The sequence below is a fragment of the Mugil cephalus genome, chromosome 1 (genome assembly GCF_022458985.1).
Source record: "Mugil cephalus isolate CIBA_MC_2020 chromosome 1, CIBA_Mcephalus_1.1, whole genome shotgun sequence".
NCBI lineage: Eukaryota > Metazoa > Chordata > Actinopteri > Mugiliformes > Mugilidae > Mugil > Mugil cephalus.
The window spans coordinates 12,547,062-12,565,185 of record NC_061770.1 but is presented as its reverse complement, the minus strand read 5'-3'; the positions used below and the strand labels follow the sequence as shown (position 1 = coordinate 12,565,185).

Below are 18,124 nucleotides of genomic sequence, written 5' to 3'. Positions count from 1 at the left end.
ACCCACATAGGCACATCTTGATCAAATTATATGGCATGAATTTGCTCTGTTGGACAAAATCTTCACTAGCATGGACGTAAAAAGGCTAAATCATGTCTAAAGTGATACAGTCAACTTCATAGCAATAGAGAAACATGGGGTCCGATGGTGTAATTAAGACTTTAATCACAGGCATCTTCAACTGGGAACAAAAACAAAATGAAATTGTCAAATTTTGCCAAGTTTATTGGGAGCCTTCATACAAAAAATGAAATTATGGCTGTATAAAGTTACAAAGGATTATTGTTGACATTGATATACTTTTGGCATTTGAGGCCCATTAACCCCAATGCGTTTTTTTTGTAACTCTTGGAAATTCTTTTTAAATCTAAAACTGATTTAAACAAGCAGATAAGACAGGAATATTTAAAAAACATACAGACCAATAGATACCTGCAGATTACTTCTCGTGGTAGTTTACAACACAAACCCACAAAAACCTCGAAAAGCAACTAAAGAAAAAAATCCTAATTTTCAATGGTCAACGTGAACTTGAGGCCACTTTTATTACACACAGCCAACTAACTTCAATGTGTCTGGTTCAATGACATTTCCATGAATGCAAACAAATGTATTTACACTGACTTTCAGAAGCGGCATGTCTCAGACTATCGACGTGCCGGCATTAGAAGCTGCTTTGCCGTTACTGAATCAGGGAAAAGGTTGTGGTAGGTGGGTAAGGGAACATAGGCAGCGGTTATCATTTTGCCTGAGAGGGAAAGAAGAAAATGAAATGTCACAACCTGCACAGACAGATTTTATGTGAACGAAGTTATGATGAAGACAAATTATAGTAGAGCTGCGTTACATACCAGCAAACCAGCGTCCATGAAGTGCATTTACAGTCGCCATCGCTGCTGGTATTGAGGGACACTTCACATACACGTTACCCTGTTGTAGCAGGAGAGGACAGAAAAGATTATGAAACCTTGCCAACTTTGTGAAAACGTAACTAACAAGCTTCTAACATGCTTCAACTCACTTGAGCAGAGTTCTTGTCAACGTAAATGTGAACGATCCCTCCATGTTTGTTGCACTCGTCAATCACATCGTCTTGGATTTCTGTGGCCCAGCTGGGATCATTTTCTCTGGAAAAAGACAAAAGCCACAGTTAGAAACACATGGATTACTTAGGAAAAAAAATCCCCAAGGATAAACTAAAGATTCCAAGTACATCTTCAAACAATACCAGCATGTTTCTGCTGTTCATACTGTAGAAACAATATTGTACTGACAGTCAAATTCCCAAATAAAAAAAAAAAGGAAAATCCTCCTTACGCTTGTGGGTTGAACAGGTTGGACAGCTGAAGGCAGTGTGTGGCCAGTGGTTGTGATGGGAGGTTCAAAGCTTGGGTCGGAGCTGGAGCAGGAACAGCTGAAACGAGAACAACAACAATTTGTCACTGTATGTTCTAAGGAATATGAAAACCGTTTTCCGTCGTCTAGACCCACCTGCTGGAGCGGCGATGTTCCCAAAGGGTATGGAGCCAGTCATCTGTAGAGCCTGCTGAGCAGCAGGAGGGATCTTCAGACCAGTTCCTGTGACGGGAAAAGAGGAACGAACAATGAATTTAAAATATTTACCTTGTGTACGTCCCAATAGGGAGAAAAACTCCCAAGTCTTTGAAGAACTCTTTCCTATACAAATCATGTTACTACAGCTGAGCCTGTGATGTTTGCAGCCATGTAACATCTCAGTTTGTCAAGTCAGAATTGAGACAATCAGTGAGACCAGTTATGAAACATCTACAGTGGTGATAAAGTAGCTATATTTGGAAAACCAAACATTAATTTCTGGTACATTTAAGAATTTTTTTTGTTTTTTTACACAGCTGATACACAAAGGTTGCAACAAACCTTCTGCTAGCCGAGCCATCAGCTGCAGACGTCCTGTGGTGCCCAGGTCGATTCCAGTCCTCTCCAGTTCGTCGTTATCCAGGAACGAGCTGGCTGTCGACGAGTCCGAGCGCTCTGTAACGTGCCCCACCTTCATCGGACGCCCGGCCAACTCGAAGCCGTTCAGCTGCTCTAGTGCCTTTTTTGCACATTCTGCATCTGCAAACTTTATAAAGAAAGGTCTCAGAATGAATTTGGAAGACATAAAAAAAAAAAAGAAGACTGGCCGATGAAATGCAAAAGCTTCACATACCGATATGAATCCATATCCTTTGGATCGACCAGTCTCGCTGTCCATCATGAGCTGAATTCCTTCAATCTTTGGAAACGAAGTACAACAGCGCAGATGATCAATAAATTAATCTTCACACAATTACAAATGTAAGTTATTAGACAAACTTGTTCCTGACCTTTCCGAAAGGCTCAAAGATGCCTCGAAGCATTTCTTCAGTAATATTGAAGTGAAGGGAACCCACATACAGCCGCATCGGACCAGAACTGCCCTTCTGGAGATTGTTGGCAGCAGCTGCAGCTCTATTTTTCTCTGCCTGTAATTACATAAAAACATTATAATGTAAATACACAGAGCACATCAAAATGATTGGGAGCTACAATAAACAAGGTCATCGTTGCCTTGTCAACTCAAGGCAAAAGACAGGCAGCAGAACCAACGGATAAAGGTGGAATTCACTAAATAGCACATTGTTCTTCTCCATGGGGAAGAAAAAACAAAACAAAAAACCACTGCTGTCACTACTGGATCAACTGCCCATTTACACATGTACGACAACAACTCTAGTCATTTTGTGCTGCACATGATTTAATTATGTTAAAAAATTTTATTCAGATTAATCATGATGATGGATTCATTCATATCAACAGCCCTAATATATATTGATATTTCCAAACATTTCATTAGAAACTAAAAGCTTCAAGAAGTCTGTTAGATGTTTGGTGTATAGTCCACTTATGTGGAAGCCTGGCTCCCGTCTATTAATACGTTCAGTCACGTTGAGCAGAAACAGTCCAGCTGCACTATATTTAGATAAAGTTACCACAAAGTTAGCACACTGACCTGAGAGGCCTGGACGATGATGGGCACTCCTAAAAGCCTCTGTCCAGTCAGACCAATGGCCAGAGGTACAGAAGAAGCCTCCACAAACTCAATGTAAGCGATGCCCTTCGATCTCCGGGAGTTTCTGTCTGAGATCATTCTCACATCTCTGACCTATAGAGGAAAACGATAACATCAGAAATGGTTTCTTTGGAATCTGGAATATACAAAATGTAGCTTGAAGAATTTACTGACCTTTCCGACGGCTGAGAAGAAATCTTCCAGGTCTCGAGCTCTGATTCTCGCAGCGAGCTGCATACAAAAAACTGTGCGCGCATCCCTCTCCTCTGGTGTAAGATTGTCAATCGGTTGCCTTAAAAAGAGAATAGAAAAAAAAAAGAGTTAAAATTTACACTAGGCAAAAATTAAACTGTAGAAACACCACAAACATTATATTTGGAGTCGTTTCAACAAACTCAGGCAATGAACACACAAACAAAAGTATTAATGTCTCACCGGATGGGACTCTTTTCTTTTTTGAAAGGGCTTCGACTTTTAGAGCGTTTCCGGCTGAAATACAAACGAATAAATATTTTAAATATAGTTTTGTTGACGTTTGAATGCAAGTAAGAGACAGAAAAATATCCTGTGTTTAGCTCACATCAACGAAAGGAAGAGGAAAAAACATGACCTCTAAAGTATATAACTGATTATTTAACTGGACACTGTGAGCTTTGTTAAGTCTGACGTTAAGACTGGGCTGCTGAATAGCATCACATTAGACAGTACAGATGTACAAAATAAAGTTTTGACTGGGAATATTATAGTCAAGCTTATAAAGTGACGTACACGGGGCTCTTGCGTGCTCTGTACCGCCCAGATCGGTCCTTGCTCCGAGAGCGGCTACGATGGCGCTCTCTGCTGCGGCTGCGTTTTCTTTCTCTGCTCTTGCTCCTCTTCTTGCTCTTCTTTTTGTCTTTACTCCTGCTTCTTCTCTTCCTAGAGCCAGGGCTCCGGCTCTTGCTTCGACTCCTCCTTTTTCTGAAATGAATTACAACACTATTTATGGTAAAGTCTTAAACCAAATGATGATGTAACAAATGTTTAGAACTTACTTCTTGCCCTGGTCATCGTGTCCATTTGCATGAGAGGACTTGTTCTCATCCTAAGCAAGGTTGATAGAAGAACATCATGAGGACGTAGATGAAACATTTCAAGTCGTCAAGGTAAAGGGGATGGGGTGGGACAAGAGAAAATGCAGAATATATATAATTAATAATAATACAAACTTCCTACTGTCATGGCTGGACAGTGTCCTTCCACTACCCCAATAGCTTCCCATTTCTTTTCTTTACAAGGCTGCTTAGTACTTAATGCAACAAAGCAAAGTTAAGGGAGAGTAGTGTCCAACATATTAGCTGAGTTCAGGAAGCTTTGATAACAGTCAGGTCATCTCCACCATTCCCCGTCTATAAAGGTCGTACCAATGCCACTATTTGTGCCTAATCATGTGACCTCATATGGCCCATGGCCACTAAAAGAGATCCTTTGTGGTTGGTGTCAGTCCAGTGATCTTCACCCACTTTCGTTCTTGGACTGTAAGAGCTCGATGCCACCTCTGTCACACATCTTGCCCTGAAGCAAACAGGGATTCACACTTCTTAGTAATATTGACGCCCAAGAAAATAAATAAATAAAAAAAAAATTAATTCAGTTCCACGTGTTATACTACCATAATCTTTAGTCTGCATTATTGAGTAATACTTACAAACCTTTTGACTTAAGAAGGAATTATTAACTACTGAAAAGTACTCATTTCATAAAACAATGATGGTAGATAGAAGTATCTATTTTACAAAATTCTGGTAAAATACACTAAAATCTGTGGTGTTGTGTAGCATGCAATAAAAAAAAAATAAATAAATAATCAAGATGCTGATTCACATTACAGTTGACTAAGGCAAAGAGGCAGTATTCAAATTTACGAGCAAAAGAAGCTTTTCACCTGTGTTTCACCGTAAAGAGACCGTGACATGGCTGAAGTGTCAGAACAGTAAAGTGCTGCGATTGAAATTGCTGCATTTACAAGAAATTTGTTGCATAAAGATAAACACACAAATCCATTAATCATTTGAGGAAACCATACTTACAAGCACAAATCTATATGGTACGATTGGAGCTAAAGCGTTTTTTTGTTTTTAAAAAAATGACATTGATACATTCTTGTTGACATCATGCACTAGACGACATATTTTATCATTGCACAACAAACTATTTAAATATGATTATAAAATTAACCGCATATTCAGAAACAGCCAGAACATGCAGATTGTAAGTCTGAATACTGCCTCGTTTGCTGGACAGGTAAAGATGGGCTTATCAACCATTGGCATTCACCTTGTTGCAACCGAATAGGGATTGGATGTTCTAAGTTGAGTCTCTTTTAGTCCTAAAGTGAACCACAGTACATCAGTATATGCGCAATAACTACCTTCCTTTTTTTCACAGTTCACAGTGGAATCAAAGATGAATTCATGGGAGTAGAGGTGAGATATCATTAGGGAAGTCTATAAAGAGAGATAGATGTGGATTTATTTATAATTCTGTATTGCGTTTTAAATACTCAATCACACCACACAACATTCAAGTAAACTTTGTCACAGTAGCAAATATAAAGGACTAAATAAAGGAGTAAATCATAACAGTGAACAGGCCTCAGTTCTTAAACTTTCAACCCACCTTTCTGTATGGAGCCTCCAGCATGGCCTCAACGTCAAAATCGTCAGCCATATCGATCCTGTAAAAAAAAAAAAAAAAAAGACAAAAAAAGATAAAACGATTATTACTTCCACGTGTGTGCGATAAACAGAAACAAGCTACGTGAAGCCCAAAAAAGTAGGAAAGGCGGCAACGACGCGAAACACTGTTTCATAAAGTTTGCATCAACTCCTGACGTTTTACTTCATCACTCTAAATAAGATTTTGCTTGATTAAATCATACCAATCTCGGAGTAGCAGCTTCAGCCGAGCTCAAAGAGCAACATTAGAAAGAAACAGGAAGCATAAGCACGCGTTTATCTTGACACGGAGCTAATGCTAACTAGCCACATCGGAAAGCTTCGTCGTTTCAATGTTAGGTTAACTCAAGGGCCCGTATAGATAAGAACTAAAACTGCATAAAACGACCAAATACAATTCAGCGACCGCGTAAATAGGCAAGATGGTCGGCCTAAAGGCCAATTACTTCGAAATATGAACACACGTCCGCGTAGTGTTTTCGGTGGGAGAAGAGGCGCTCTCAGCCAAAATGGCCAACGGACACGGCGAGCTACCTGCATTAGCAAATATTGACGTTACCGTTTGAAAATGATGAAATGGGATGCCAAAGTCAAAATATCACGGACAATGTTCAGCCGAAGAGATTCGTCTCGACGCCTCTCGCTCTGTAGCTCACACAAAGCGAAGATGAGATCACGATTTTCGAAGTTATGTAACCTTTTTTTTTAACTATTTGCAACTATGCGTCGCAGGTCGTGGCCTGGTATCAAAATGATCTCCTTCTTCCTCCTTCTTCTTCTTCGTCTTCTTCGTTCTCTCCTTTGAGGTTTACGGCTGCGACCACGTTTGGCGTCGCATTACCGCCGCCTACTGGAGTGGGATGACACAGTAACCACACGTTCAAGTGCTTTTGTCTGCACCATGTTCACATCATGGCCGCAGACATGTTTGACAACACACACACGGATCCATCCAAGACCAAGTATGAGATTATCCTGGGACAGATTCATTCTAATAGCAAACAATTTCTTTTAAAATATTCAAAGCTTCTGGTAATATGTGTCGTTTTTGAAAAGGAGTGTATAGACTTACATATATATATATATATATATATATATATTTAACGCCAACAATCTAAGAACAATGGCACCATATAACTTGAAGTCATGTAACTAATCCAAACATAATTTATTTAGTGAATCTAAATATTGAAATATTGCAGTGAATATAAATATATATAAAATATGCCCAATAATACTCAATATGTTGCTATACTGTTGTAAAATAACTCAAGACAAATGTAAATTCCAGTCTTTCATCTTTATTTGGCATTGCACATTGCTTGCTGGGGAAATAACAAATGCTGTTATGCTATTGTGTTACTGGTCTGGCCTGCTTCACATCAAATCGGGCTGCACGTGGCCCCCAAACTAAAATGAGTTTGACACCCCTGGTCTACACCCAACAGATCTGAACAACACAATTAAACAACCACAACTTACCCGCTCTACATGACGCCATAGTCAGGAAGGCAGGTATCAGGGACACCAGGGCAGGTTAGTGATGATGATTATTGTTGTTGTAATATTCTAAATAATGCTGAAGAGAATAACAACAAATCACGAAGAAAGTCCTTGAACCAATTGAACAGTTCAGTTAATCATTTCCACATATCATCTGGATGAGGACGCAAAACAACTTTCCGGAGGCCACACATATACAAGTTCACAGCCATTATATGTTATGTTATGAATAACATTGGTAATAAGGCAATGTGAAACAATATATGAGAGTTCACATTTAAGTAAAGAAGCCCACATCATAAATCCTAAAAGTTATTTTCACAGTTACATTATAATATATATATATAAAAAAAACATTGGAATATATCAGCACCCCATTGTGTTGACGAAAAAAAAAACTGCAACAAAGAGTTGATCAAATGTAATGTTTATAATAGATTGGCATCTCCCTTCAACAAAGTCCTCAACACCACGTATAAAAATCCCTTGGACATAGTAGCTACCCGCGTTTGTCAGACAATACTCGTTTTCACCAATAGATGGCAGGAGCAGCTTTGTGATGGAATGACTGACGCCACGATCCTTCAGGGGGAGACTGGACCCATAATGAGCCGAGTGGTGTTTTTGATTGTGGTTTGCCTATAACAAATGCATAAGCCACTGGGATGTGGTCATTCAGTGCGCAACATATGGTGGATGATCCAACATGAGGTCAGCGTGATGACTCTGAGCCATGGACGGGAAACGACATGTTTTGCAGTGGCCTGTGTTGGAGAGAGTGTGAAGTGAGCAGTTGCTGCCAAAAATGAAATGTGTAAAAGTAAGGTCTGTGCGAATGTTGTTAAGATTTCCCTGGACACAAACTTGCTGACATTGGCTGCTGGCTCAAGGCCAAGCCTTAGTTGTACATATACGTCGAAGACTCTTAAAAGCTCATGGCATGTCCTCGTGTCTCATTCCCTCTTCTTCCTTTAATTATATTCAGCAAACACTCTAATTTGGCTGAAGTGTTTTGCGTTGCCAAAAGCCTTAAATAGAAGTTTGTTTGGCCATTTACATCAAAAGTTAAACCTTCTCCTAAGCATTCGCATTGACAGGAAAGCACTTACTGTTACGAAACGTCTTTTTTTCATTATTTTAAGAGCAACACACAGCATGTAACATCTGGCAGATGAGACGAGCGGAGAAGGCAAGGATGAGGCAGTGGCCCCCAAACAAACTGCAGTCTGTCGCCAGTGATCTGGTCAGTCCCAGTCAGGGCTTCCTCCTTCATCACACGGCTTCATGCCCCAGCGTGAGGAGCTGGACTGGGTGCTTGAGAGATGAAAAAAACAGAGCTATCACATGTTCCCATCTTTCTCCAGATGGGAGTAGTAGGCCCTGTGGAACAGGACGATGATGGGGATGATGACAGATGATTGAGGCTACCCGTCTGTTCAGCCCGTCTTGGTGTTTTGTTCCAACGGGCTCATGTTGTGTGTTTTCCTGTAATAGGATCCATGCCTTCTCATTTGTTACATTTCTGTGTTTTGTCACATCAATTAAAATAACTTTTTGATTGAAATTGTGCTGTTGAAATACGAAACCTGGCCAAATTTAAGAAAGCCTGATATATAACAGACTTAGGTCATCAATCATAGACTTCTTGAAGTGTGTTGTGATGGACCCTGATCAGCCACAACATTATAACCACTGACAGGTTCGGTAAATAACAGCGGCCATCTTGTGACAATTCAGTGTTTTGCTGGGAAACTTTTGAACCTGGAATTCATGTTACTTAGACATGTGCCACCCACCTAGACCAGACCAGGCAAGCTTCTCATTGAACAACAACAACCGGCCTGTAAAACACAAGTGGAGGGCCTAAATCCACACAATTGCCTCGGGAAATTGCTTTTCCATGTGAGAACACAGTAAGGTTGGTTTGACGACTCTGTGTCGCCATCTAGTGAATATTAAGGTGTAAGAAAGTCCTGGTTACAGATCATTTGTTTTCTCTCTTTTTGTGTTACTACATGTTGTTTGTTGCTGCATAGTCTTTTATTTGAACTAACTATCCTTTGTTAGTATTCATGCTTGTTTCTGAGGAAATCCTTGAAAGCAAGACTACATTTCTAAAGAAACCTATGCTCAGATTTTAATATTTAAACTCGGAAGATGCAGCTGACCTCTTCCTCTGCAAAAACCAACACATAAAAGGTTAAAAATGAGTTTATTTCACATTGCAAATATGAACATCCTCACACTCAGTTTCTTTTGATGTTTGCATTTAGGGCAATAAATAGCACAATTACCAGCTGTATTAGACAGTGTGTTGCAATATCAAGTCTAATTCCACTACTTACAAAGAATAAACACTTATTTACATTTGTTCCTCCATTTTTCCAGTATAGAGAGTTGACAGTATTTGTCTGTTGTACGTCAGGCAGCAGAGTCCTCGTGTGTAATTGTGTTATTAAGTTTAAGTGGTGCGCCATAGTCTGGAGGAACCTCAAAAAACGGTTCATCATCAAAACAGAAATCATCTGACGGCGATGCGAGGGACGGCATCCTCAACACGAAGCCCGTGAGGATGCCTCCCAGCGCCGACAGTCCTATTGTGGAGAACACAGCTGCGACCTGGAAGAGAGCCTGTTCCCGGGCTGTCCTACCTAAACCCGGCTGCAAACCAGGAACCAACATCTGGAGCTCCTGCAGTTTAGGATCCCCTTCCACCGGTGCCCTGTGGGTAAAGATCTCGTACAAACTGGGGCCGTAAACGTCCTCACTAGCCATCAGAATGGCACATATCCCTGCAGTGCAGGATATGAGTCCCGTTAAACCGTGCAAGTTATGGATCCCGCACTGATCCTGGATCCTGAAGCGGCGCGCCAAAAAGGGACTCAGGTACTTGTAGCCCAGCATGCATGCGACGCCCCCCATCATACCCAGAGCGTAAGCGGCTGCAGGCGATATCATCATATCCACAGACGCCCCGACCGTCACGCCTCCAGCCAGGGTCACGTTCTGAACATCGGCCATGGTGAGCTTCCCGTTTTTGTTCAGCATCGCAGAGAGAGCGAAGGCTGTGAGCGTGGAGGCGCTCAGGCCGATGAAGGTGTGGAGGATGGCCCTGTGCTGGTCGTCACCTTTCACGGTCAGCGCCGAGTTGAAGGAGGGCCAGAACACCCAGAGGAACAGGGTCCCCATCACAGACAGCAAGTCAGACTGGTAACTGGTGATCTCCTTTGTGTGACCTTCATTTAGGCGAGGCCTGTACAGCATGAATGTGACGCCCAAACCAAAATAACAGGCAAAGATGTGAATGAGGATAGAGCCTCCCGCATCGTTGATCTTCAGATACTTCAGCACAGCCCATTCTGTGACGGAGAATGCGGGCACCTCCAGCAGAGCCATGACCAAGAGCTGCAACGGACTGGTCTTCCCCAGCACAGCCCCGAAAGATATCAGCACCACAGCACAGGCAAACTCTGCGTTAATGAGGTTGATCACTCCGAGGTGGATTTTACCGTCATGGCTGAACTGGAAGTACCCCTGCACCAGAATCGCCCACTGAATGGCAAATGTAGCCGTGAGGAAGTTAAAAACCATCCCCCCAAAGCCGTAGAATCTGAAGAAGGAAAGCAGGCACCCAAAGCCGAGGAATATCATGACCTGTATGTCTGCAAAGAACGGGTAGTCCCCGTACATCGCGTTGTGCATGGGGTTCGTCCGGTTCGTCTGAAATCTGGCATCGGCGTGTTCGTCGTAGGTGACGAAGGCAGCATAGAGGATGACAAAAACCACCTCTGCGACGAACACAAACACGGGTAACCTCACTCGGAGGCTGGTCGGTGGGGTCTTCATCCTGCCAGCTCTCCGGAGCAAATGACAGTCATTTCTTTTGCAGCCTGGATTATCTCTGTTTAGATAAGACAGGTCAGACACACCGATCAAGCCTGCTCACTCCCAGACAAACACAGCAGTTTCCCCCAGCTGTGTGGACTTTGGTCACTGTAATAAGACATGCACACGCTCCGAAGTGTTCAACTGCAGCCAACAAGAAAAGGCTCCATTCACAATGGGCGATGAGCCCACCCACTGTGAGAGGGGTCCGTTGTGACAAATGCAATACATTGATAACTAACATCTAGCGTTATAGCTGGGTTCAATAAAGTTCCAGCAGTCACTTACCATGCCTGCACGCACGGATAACAGATAACCACTGGACATTAATGTGTGCAGCGTAAGCACATTAATGTAAATAAACTTAGAAGTGATTGACAAGGTGCACTAAACTTAAGGAAGTTCCATCTCTAAGCAAATGTTGCATTCAGGGCTTATACGTGGAGATAAAGTTTGGACCTTTAAATGACATCCTGACGGATGTAAGAGTATTATTAAATGTTCCTTTTGCTCTGGAAATGATTGAGATGGGGGGAAAAAAAGAACAGGAAAAAAGTATTAACCTTTGCTCTCACATCATTGTTTCAGCCATGCTGCAGAGGCACACTGCTTCAGTTTTTATCTACCCCTGTGATTGCACTGATATCCGTTAGAATACTTGACTGAGTTAATCAATCAGGACACAGTCACTGCTAAACTGTAAGTAACTAAGTGAAATGCCCTTCAACCCTTTGGAGTGGCATTTCGCAATCAGTGCAGTTCACCGGATTCTGTCCTGATCAATCACTTTGACATCAAGGTGAGAACAGGAAACCGTTGTGCAACCTTTTTCCCCAGCTCTGAAAGCTCTCTTACAGCTTGAACCAGTGCAATAAAATGATTTCAACCTAAATGTAACGGAATGGTCTGGTCTTGTGAAAACGGTTTTATGTGAGAACAGGTTCCAAGTTCTTCATTTATGGTGTCATGTGGTGCATGTTAATGTTTCATTATATAAGATATCTCTGTGCACATCCATTTCAGAGGAAAAAACGCAAATATTTGTATAATGAGCAACTCATTTGATCATTAGAACTGACAGTTATGTGTGTATGTTTCCGGTCAAAAGATTTGCTCCCAGTATATTAATAACAATGGACTCTGCGCAGTTTTTATTCATTTTTGGCCGCACTTTTGGAAATTTCCTTCTATATATGGAGTTCACTCAGAGGCTAGAAAGAAGGCAACGAGGCCATGTCAGCACATTGATCCCTTTACGGACATCCAACCAGGACCACTTCATTCAAAGACACTTTCTTTCTATTTGCAGCAAATTTGTTTTTGTTAGTATGGCTTTGTTCTGGGACCTGTTGTAAGCTGAGGTGGTTTGAAAAGCTGTGTGCAGAGGAAGCGTGAAGGGTAGGCAGGCTAACGCAGCTTAAATAAGGTGTCCTGGATGAGATTTGCTAATGGGGGAGCTAGTGAGCTTAGCGTTACTGAACTGACCAGTGCTCAATAACCGTGCATTTGTTTGCAAAATCACCACACTTAGAGAGACATTTTCAAAATTGACGAAGCAATACCCTAGTCAGCTTCAGGGCTGTTACAATTCCTTCTAAGTGTCCTTTAGCATGAGCCCACAAGACTTCCTAATTTTGCAAGATGTTGCAAATGTTCATTATCCCAAGAGGAAGAAGCCCACTGATGTTTCCTCCAGCTCCACGTGGTTGACATTGGTACGTGTACAATCAGCTATTTGCTTTATCATCATGACATTTTCTACACTCTTTCACGTTTGCCCCAGGACAAATCGTGATCACTCTAGCTTTTCCTTTGTCACAGGATAATACTGTTTACTCTATACACTTTATTCCGTATTTAGTGCTAATTTGCTAATTTTTTTTTTTTCATTATTGTCACTCTTTAGCTAAAATCTGTCTTTTAAGGGAGACCTGGCCAAGACAACAGCCTTACATTATCAGGACCATTCAGAAAAGTTTCACTCATTCAGCTATTGAAAAACATTAGTGAAGCTTCTCAGTCATCCAGGACCAGGAATATCCAAAACACACAAAGTTAAAACAGGGGCACTTGGCTTTTTCTCTCTTGAATACGTTTCACCACTCATCAAATAAATGTTTTTTAGTTCTAAAATAAGGTAAAACAAATGGAAATAAACTGACCGTGATTTCACACTAGATACCAAGTGCTTTTCAATTGCCTTCTGCAAAACAAACCAAAAAGAAACCTTTCTCTCCCCTTCTTGAAAACTATGGTGCTCCTGGCAGACATTAGTATTCTCATGTTAGCATTAAACTGAAACACACAACTGAGTCTAAGTACAGACTCACCACGCAGCTGCAGATTTTATTGTTCCTTTTAACGCCAGGCCCATATGAATGCTCACATATCTGGCTCTTAAACAAGGCAGCATTGTTAAAAATCAAAATATGCTGCATATGTCTTGGCCCCTGCAGTGGCAGCTCTGTCCAAGTTCATGTCGTGGTGATACCTTTCCAATTCAAGTGTGGCCAAACCCGTCAGTGATACCGAGATATGTGACCTGATGGCATGTGCAGAGATTCAAAACAAACAAACAAACAAAAAAAACACGTGGGAAAATATAACAAATGTTTCAGTTGTTGTATTAAAATTATTTATTGCATTTTGTCCACACATATAAAATGGTTTAAATCTTTAAACCATTTCTTGTACACAATTGCATATGATAGAACATAAGACAAAGTTTAGCTTTTACAAGAGAATTCTAATTATTTTGCATTTATAAAATCTGTATTGACACACGTGACATTATTATCTATATCTCTATATGAACTATATCTATTATGATCTATAAATCACAGATCTATTTACAAGTGTCCCATCTCACTATTCCGTATCCACTGTCCTCTCTCAAACAAGTGTCACATACAAACATATGGCATCCACACACTCACTGATGGAGTTGAGAATTACAAATCTAAATTTATTCGTTCTTTGAATTTATGCAAACTGACACCATTGTCTTATGGATCAAAATTAAATTCAGTTTTTGTTGTTGCTGTTTGATGTTACCCACCCACACTTTTCAGATTAAGGGACAAAAAATCTTTGCGTCTTTGAGCAAGTAAGTTGTATATGCTCCAGCATCAGAAACATCATATGTACAATACATCAGGATGAAATCAAAGTACTACAATATAGCAAAGAATTGTCCTGCTGCAGAAATGTCTAAATTAAATACAGTCCAAGGAGAGAAAAAAAAAAAGAAAACGAATCCAACTACATGTTTGAACCAACAAAACTATTACTAGCCTATTAAATGCTTTGAATACTGATATTACAAACTCTGCATGTTCTGGAGCAAGAAACTACTTTTATCCTTATGACAAGGACGTGTCTAAGTCTATGACATGTACTTTATGCTCAAATATTACAATACAATACACAAACAGAAGCTAAAAATCAATTGTACATACACTCATTCTCTCTCACACACACAAACTAAACATCTGAGAGACAGGATCATTTCATTTAACCCTTAGATGATTTCGATTTTAAAGCGCACTATTTCACCAACACCAACATTATATAGCCACTGCCGGCAAATATTCAAATAGATCATTTTATAGTCATAGTTTTACATGTTTTAGAAAGTAACATATTTGTTTTCTTGCCAAGAGAAAGGTGAGAAGATTACTACAACTCTTGTGTTTGAGTTGTAACTATGTACAGCTTGGTAGCTAAAGCTAATAGCTAAGCTAATATACAGCATTGCTTAGGATAAACATGGGGAATCACTCAGCTATTGGCAAAATACACCCGCTAGTAAAATTCACATAATTGCACATTAAAACTAGTTTGTTTTAACCATTTTAGAGAGTTTTATGCGAGACTGTTTCCTTGTCAAGTTCCTTGTCATAGTTGCCTGAAAGTTGCTGCTCCAAATAAACAACTTAGCTCGTAACCCCTCTGTAAATACACTGGCTGCAGGTTTAAAAAAGTATTTTTTTTTGTTTGGATTAGGCACACAAGACTGATAGAGGAACTGATTTACACTTAGACAGTACTAGGCTAACAATTTCTCATGTTTTATATCCTCTATGCTAAGCTAATCTAGCCATTTCTTAGCTATGGCTACACATAGCATACGGGCTTCAATAGTGGGACTGAATGTTTCACATGAACCACGACAAGAAAACAAACAAGTGTATTTCCTAACATGCAAACTATTTCTTTACTTTTTGTATTTCAAATTATTCAAATAATGACCCTTTAAATCTCTTTTATTTCCCAGAACATAACATTAAAAATGTAAGATATCTTAGTTTCATTTCCCTTTTGATTTGTTAAATATAATAAAACTTTGTATGTTGGTTCAAATAGTAGAAATATACAATATATCATAATATATCTGGTGTTTTTAAATCAAATGTATGAAATAAATAAAATCTTTGCATCTGCTAACTGTCTCTTGAATATTATACAGTAGAATGATCTAAAATCTGTTTAAATCTTACATTATATTTATATAATGGCACGGTTTGCTTGTAAGCTCTAGTATTTTCAGAATGGATACAAATAAAAGATAAAATTCTAATTCAGCATGTTCATTTTTATGAGTTTAGTCCAAATATTTTGAAATGAAAAGCACCTTCATCAGTGAGCAACAGTATCTACCACAGGACAATGGCTGGGCTCTCCAGGCAACTGATTAGTGAACTGTTATCATTTAAAGTGGCCGTCACGGAGCTCAAAGTTTTGTGATGCGGCCAAAAAGAAGTTTAATGGTCCTTAACCAACTTCATCTCACGATGTATCATTAACAGCCCTCTAGTATCAGTAATTGAGCACTTCCAAACATACTCACTTATACAGTGAAAAACAAAAAAAAAAAACAGACAAAGACAGACATGAGTAGATGAATAAATACATCAATAACATCAATAATAAATAACAGAAAATGAGAAAAGTGATAAATAACATTTCTGTTTCACTGGGGGGAGCCGGGAACAAAAGTTAGAAAGACTGAACAAATCAGAAAAAGGAAGTGACTGAAAAGCTTGAATACATTGTTTTCTGTCAAACTTGCCGCCCATAAATTCAACTGCTGCTATCGGTCGACAACGAAGAGGTGACTGTAAGGTTGTGTGTAGTTTAGAGGTTAAAATGTAACAGCTGGTCACCTGAAAACACTGCCGTTTGAGTACAACGTGTAGTACTAAGGGCAGGGAGGAGAGTCAGTGCAGGGGCAGATAAAGGAACCTAAAGGCTCTTCAGGAGTAGATGGTGATGACCTCCCGTCCGCCTCCACGGACCAGGAGGACCCGATTGAGGCCTTCGGTGAGCACCTCGAGGAACTCCATATCTGAGAGACATTTACAGTGAAGGAATTGCAGTTGCTTCTTATTGACACAAGAAAGTTATATATCTTCACGCTGCAGACAAGTGGTTTTAGCTTCTCGGACAGTTTTGTCAAGCTGCCACTTTTAATTTAAACTTTTTGGTTCAAGTTTTTAGCACAAAGTACGCGGCCGTTGTTCGACTGGTAAAATAAACCAGTGTGGACATTTCCAAGGGAACCATGAAAGCTTAGATCAATGTTGGGACTCCAGAGACGACTTCTGAGACACATAATCATGGAGATTTACTATTCTGTCATCTATCCACATAACTTTATATCATTTATAGTTGCTCAATCCTGTAGAGGGTTGCAGGTGGTTGGAGTTTATCCCAGCTAGCAATGGGAGAGAGGTGGGTCTACACCGTAGACAGATAGAGAGTCAACCACAGGGTTACCAACCACAGGAGCTGTAGAAACACAGACCCGTTACATTTGAAGTATACTAAGTACTAAACTAAACCACAAAGATATCTGCAGAAAAAACAGTGTGTGAGATGCATAGGATACAGTTTTCCTCGCCCACGCGGTTCTTTGGTGGTCCCGGCATGTTGAGCAGGACAAGTTTTGCCTCCTTGGACTTCTTTGTGATGACCTCATTGAGCCGCATCGCCGTGTGCATGCGCCTCAAATCAGTCTGGTTCCTTGAGGCAGAAACATCGTAAGTCACAGCGGGTTCGATTCACAAATCAGCTTTTCAAAGACTCAACTCGCAGCTGGCTGTCTTGGTAGAAAATGATCGTACTTACAGGTTCTCCCATTCCCTGCCGCATATTTGGAAGGAAATAACAATGAATGAGACATTTAATGGTGGTTTTCTGGTTCCTTTAACATCCACATGAAAGGTTAGTCCACATGTGGGAAAGGTTTAGTTCTGAGAGGTATTTAAATAAAATGTTACAGACTATATACGGACGATGGGTAAAAGCTTAGCCTATTCACATTCACATATATGATATTTACGTATATGAATTTGTCTACAATTCACCTCCACTGAAGACTATTAGAGTCTCCTGTTGCAGTGGTGATCTCCAGTTCCCTCTATATTATCATTTTCACGTTATCACTACCACTCCTCTTACACGTTACAAGAGAAACAAAGAGGGGTGTTTGGTTTTATTTATCACGTGTGCAGGGACAACATGTCTCTCTTTAAATCCTTGAACATGGGTCGATGTGGACAAATATTTACAGCTTGCCCGTGTCCTCGTGCCTGTGCTGCGTGTCATGTCTGCTTCCTGTGCGCTATGTTGACTATACGAACACAACAGGTTCACTCACGGCTTCATGTTGAAGCGATCTTTGCCCGCCTCTGGGGTCGCCGCTAAAAAGGTCTTCCCCTTATCTGCCCCCTTCTTGTCGGCGGAGGCGGCAGCGCCCCCTGCAGGTGCCGTGGGGCTTATGGGGCTCGTCGGCGTGGAGGCATTCTTAGTGTGGATCAGCTGCACCTGTTTCGGGTTGGAGACAGCCACAGACTGAGAGAAGGGAACCGTGACAGGTGAAAAGAGAGAAAAGAGTGACCGGTCAGTGATGCTGCGGCAGTGGCCAGCTAGTAAGCCCTCAGCAAAG

The 18,124-nt window shown here is 40.7% G+C and overlaps 3 protein-coding genes across 12 annotated transcripts in view; all 3 read right to left on the bottom strand.

Annotated features, from left to right (window-relative positions):
* Positions 1 to 207: 207 nt before the first annotated feature.
* Positions 208 to 6,562, bottom strand: LOC125012638 (RNA-binding protein 39-like). 7 transcript variants are annotated; one of them, XM_047592698.1, is made up of 17 exons: positions 6,347 to 6,562; positions 5,729 to 5,786; positions 5,387 to 5,556; positions 4,573 to 4,624; positions 4,105 to 4,154; positions 3,839 to 4,030; positions 3,506 to 3,559; positions 3,245 to 3,362; positions 3,011 to 3,163; positions 2,346 to 2,483; positions 2,189 to 2,254; positions 1,897 to 2,101; positions 1,492 to 1,578; positions 1,318 to 1,414; positions 1,022 to 1,127; positions 852 to 930; positions 208 to 748 (listed from the first exon to the last, which is right to left on the bottom strand). In XM_047592698.1, exons 2-17 carry the CDS (start codon positions 5,777 to 5,779, stop codon positions 648 to 650), a joined length of 1,719 nt encoding a protein of 572 aa, XP_047448654.1. In that variant the 5' UTR covers positions 5,780 to 5,786; positions 6,347 to 6,562; the 3' UTR covers positions 208 to 647. The 7 variants fall into 7 exon arrangements, with proteins under 7 accessions (XP_047448654.1, XP_047448663.1, XP_047448671.1 ...); XM_047592707.1 differs by having other exon boundaries at positions 6,394 to 6,559; XM_047592715.1 differs by lacking the exons at positions 4,573 to 4,624; positions 5,387 to 5,556 and having other exon boundaries at positions 6,347 to 6,561.
* A 2,923-nt stretch (positions 6,563 to 9,485) lies between these two features.
* LOC125023976 (ammonium transporter Rh type B-A-like) lies at positions 9,486 to 11,249 on the bottom strand. Its single transcript, XM_047611589.1, has one exon. The coding sequence runs from the start codon at positions 11,134 to 11,136 to the stop codon at positions 9,712 to 9,714; it is 1,425 nt and encodes a 474-aa protein (XP_047467545.1). The 5' UTR covers positions 11,137 to 11,249; the 3' UTR covers positions 9,486 to 9,711.
* A 2,538-nt stretch (positions 11,250 to 13,787) lies between these two features.
* slc12a5b (solute carrier family 12 member 5b) overlaps positions 13,788 to 18,124 on the bottom strand; it is a 39,642-nt gene continuing 35,305 nt past the window's right edge. For 2 of the 4 annotated variants that reach the window (XM_047611560.1, XM_047611553.1), the window contains exons 24-27: positions 17,837 to 18,030; positions 17,305 to 17,319; positions 17,066 to 17,199; positions 13,788 to 16,522 (exon numbers count right to left, since the gene is read on the bottom strand). In XM_047611560.1, coding sequence (XP_047467516.1) covers positions 16,431 to 16,522; positions 17,066 to 17,199; positions 17,305 to 17,319; positions 17,837 to 18,030 — 435 coding nt within the window. In that variant the 3' untranslated portion in view covers positions 13,788 to 16,430. The remainder of the gene's footprint in view (positions 16,523 to 17,065; positions 17,200 to 17,304; positions 17,320 to 17,836; positions 18,031 to 18,124) is intronic. The other 2 variants (XM_047611576.1, XM_047611569.1) reach the window with 2 other exon arrangements.

Bases quoted from the DNA above. Each gene is read 5' to 3' on its own strand.
- LOC125012638 (XM_047592698.1), bottom strand. From the start codon at position 5,779: ATGGCTGACGATTTTGACGTTGAGGCCATGCTGGAGGCTCCATACAGA. The intron at 4,625-5,386 runs GTGAATGCCAAT...TGTTTGCTTCAG, and splicing joins CCCTATTCGGTTGCAACAAG to GGCAAGATGTGTGACAGAGG. The intron at 2,255-2,345 runs GTCAGGAACAAG...TCGTTTCCAAAG, and splicing joins TCTTTGAGCCTTTCGGAAAG to ATTGAAGGAATTCAGCTCAT.
- LOC125023976 (XM_047611589.1), bottom strand. From the start codon at position 11,136: ATGAAGACCCCACCGACCAGCCTCCGAGTGAGGTTACCCGTGTTTGTG.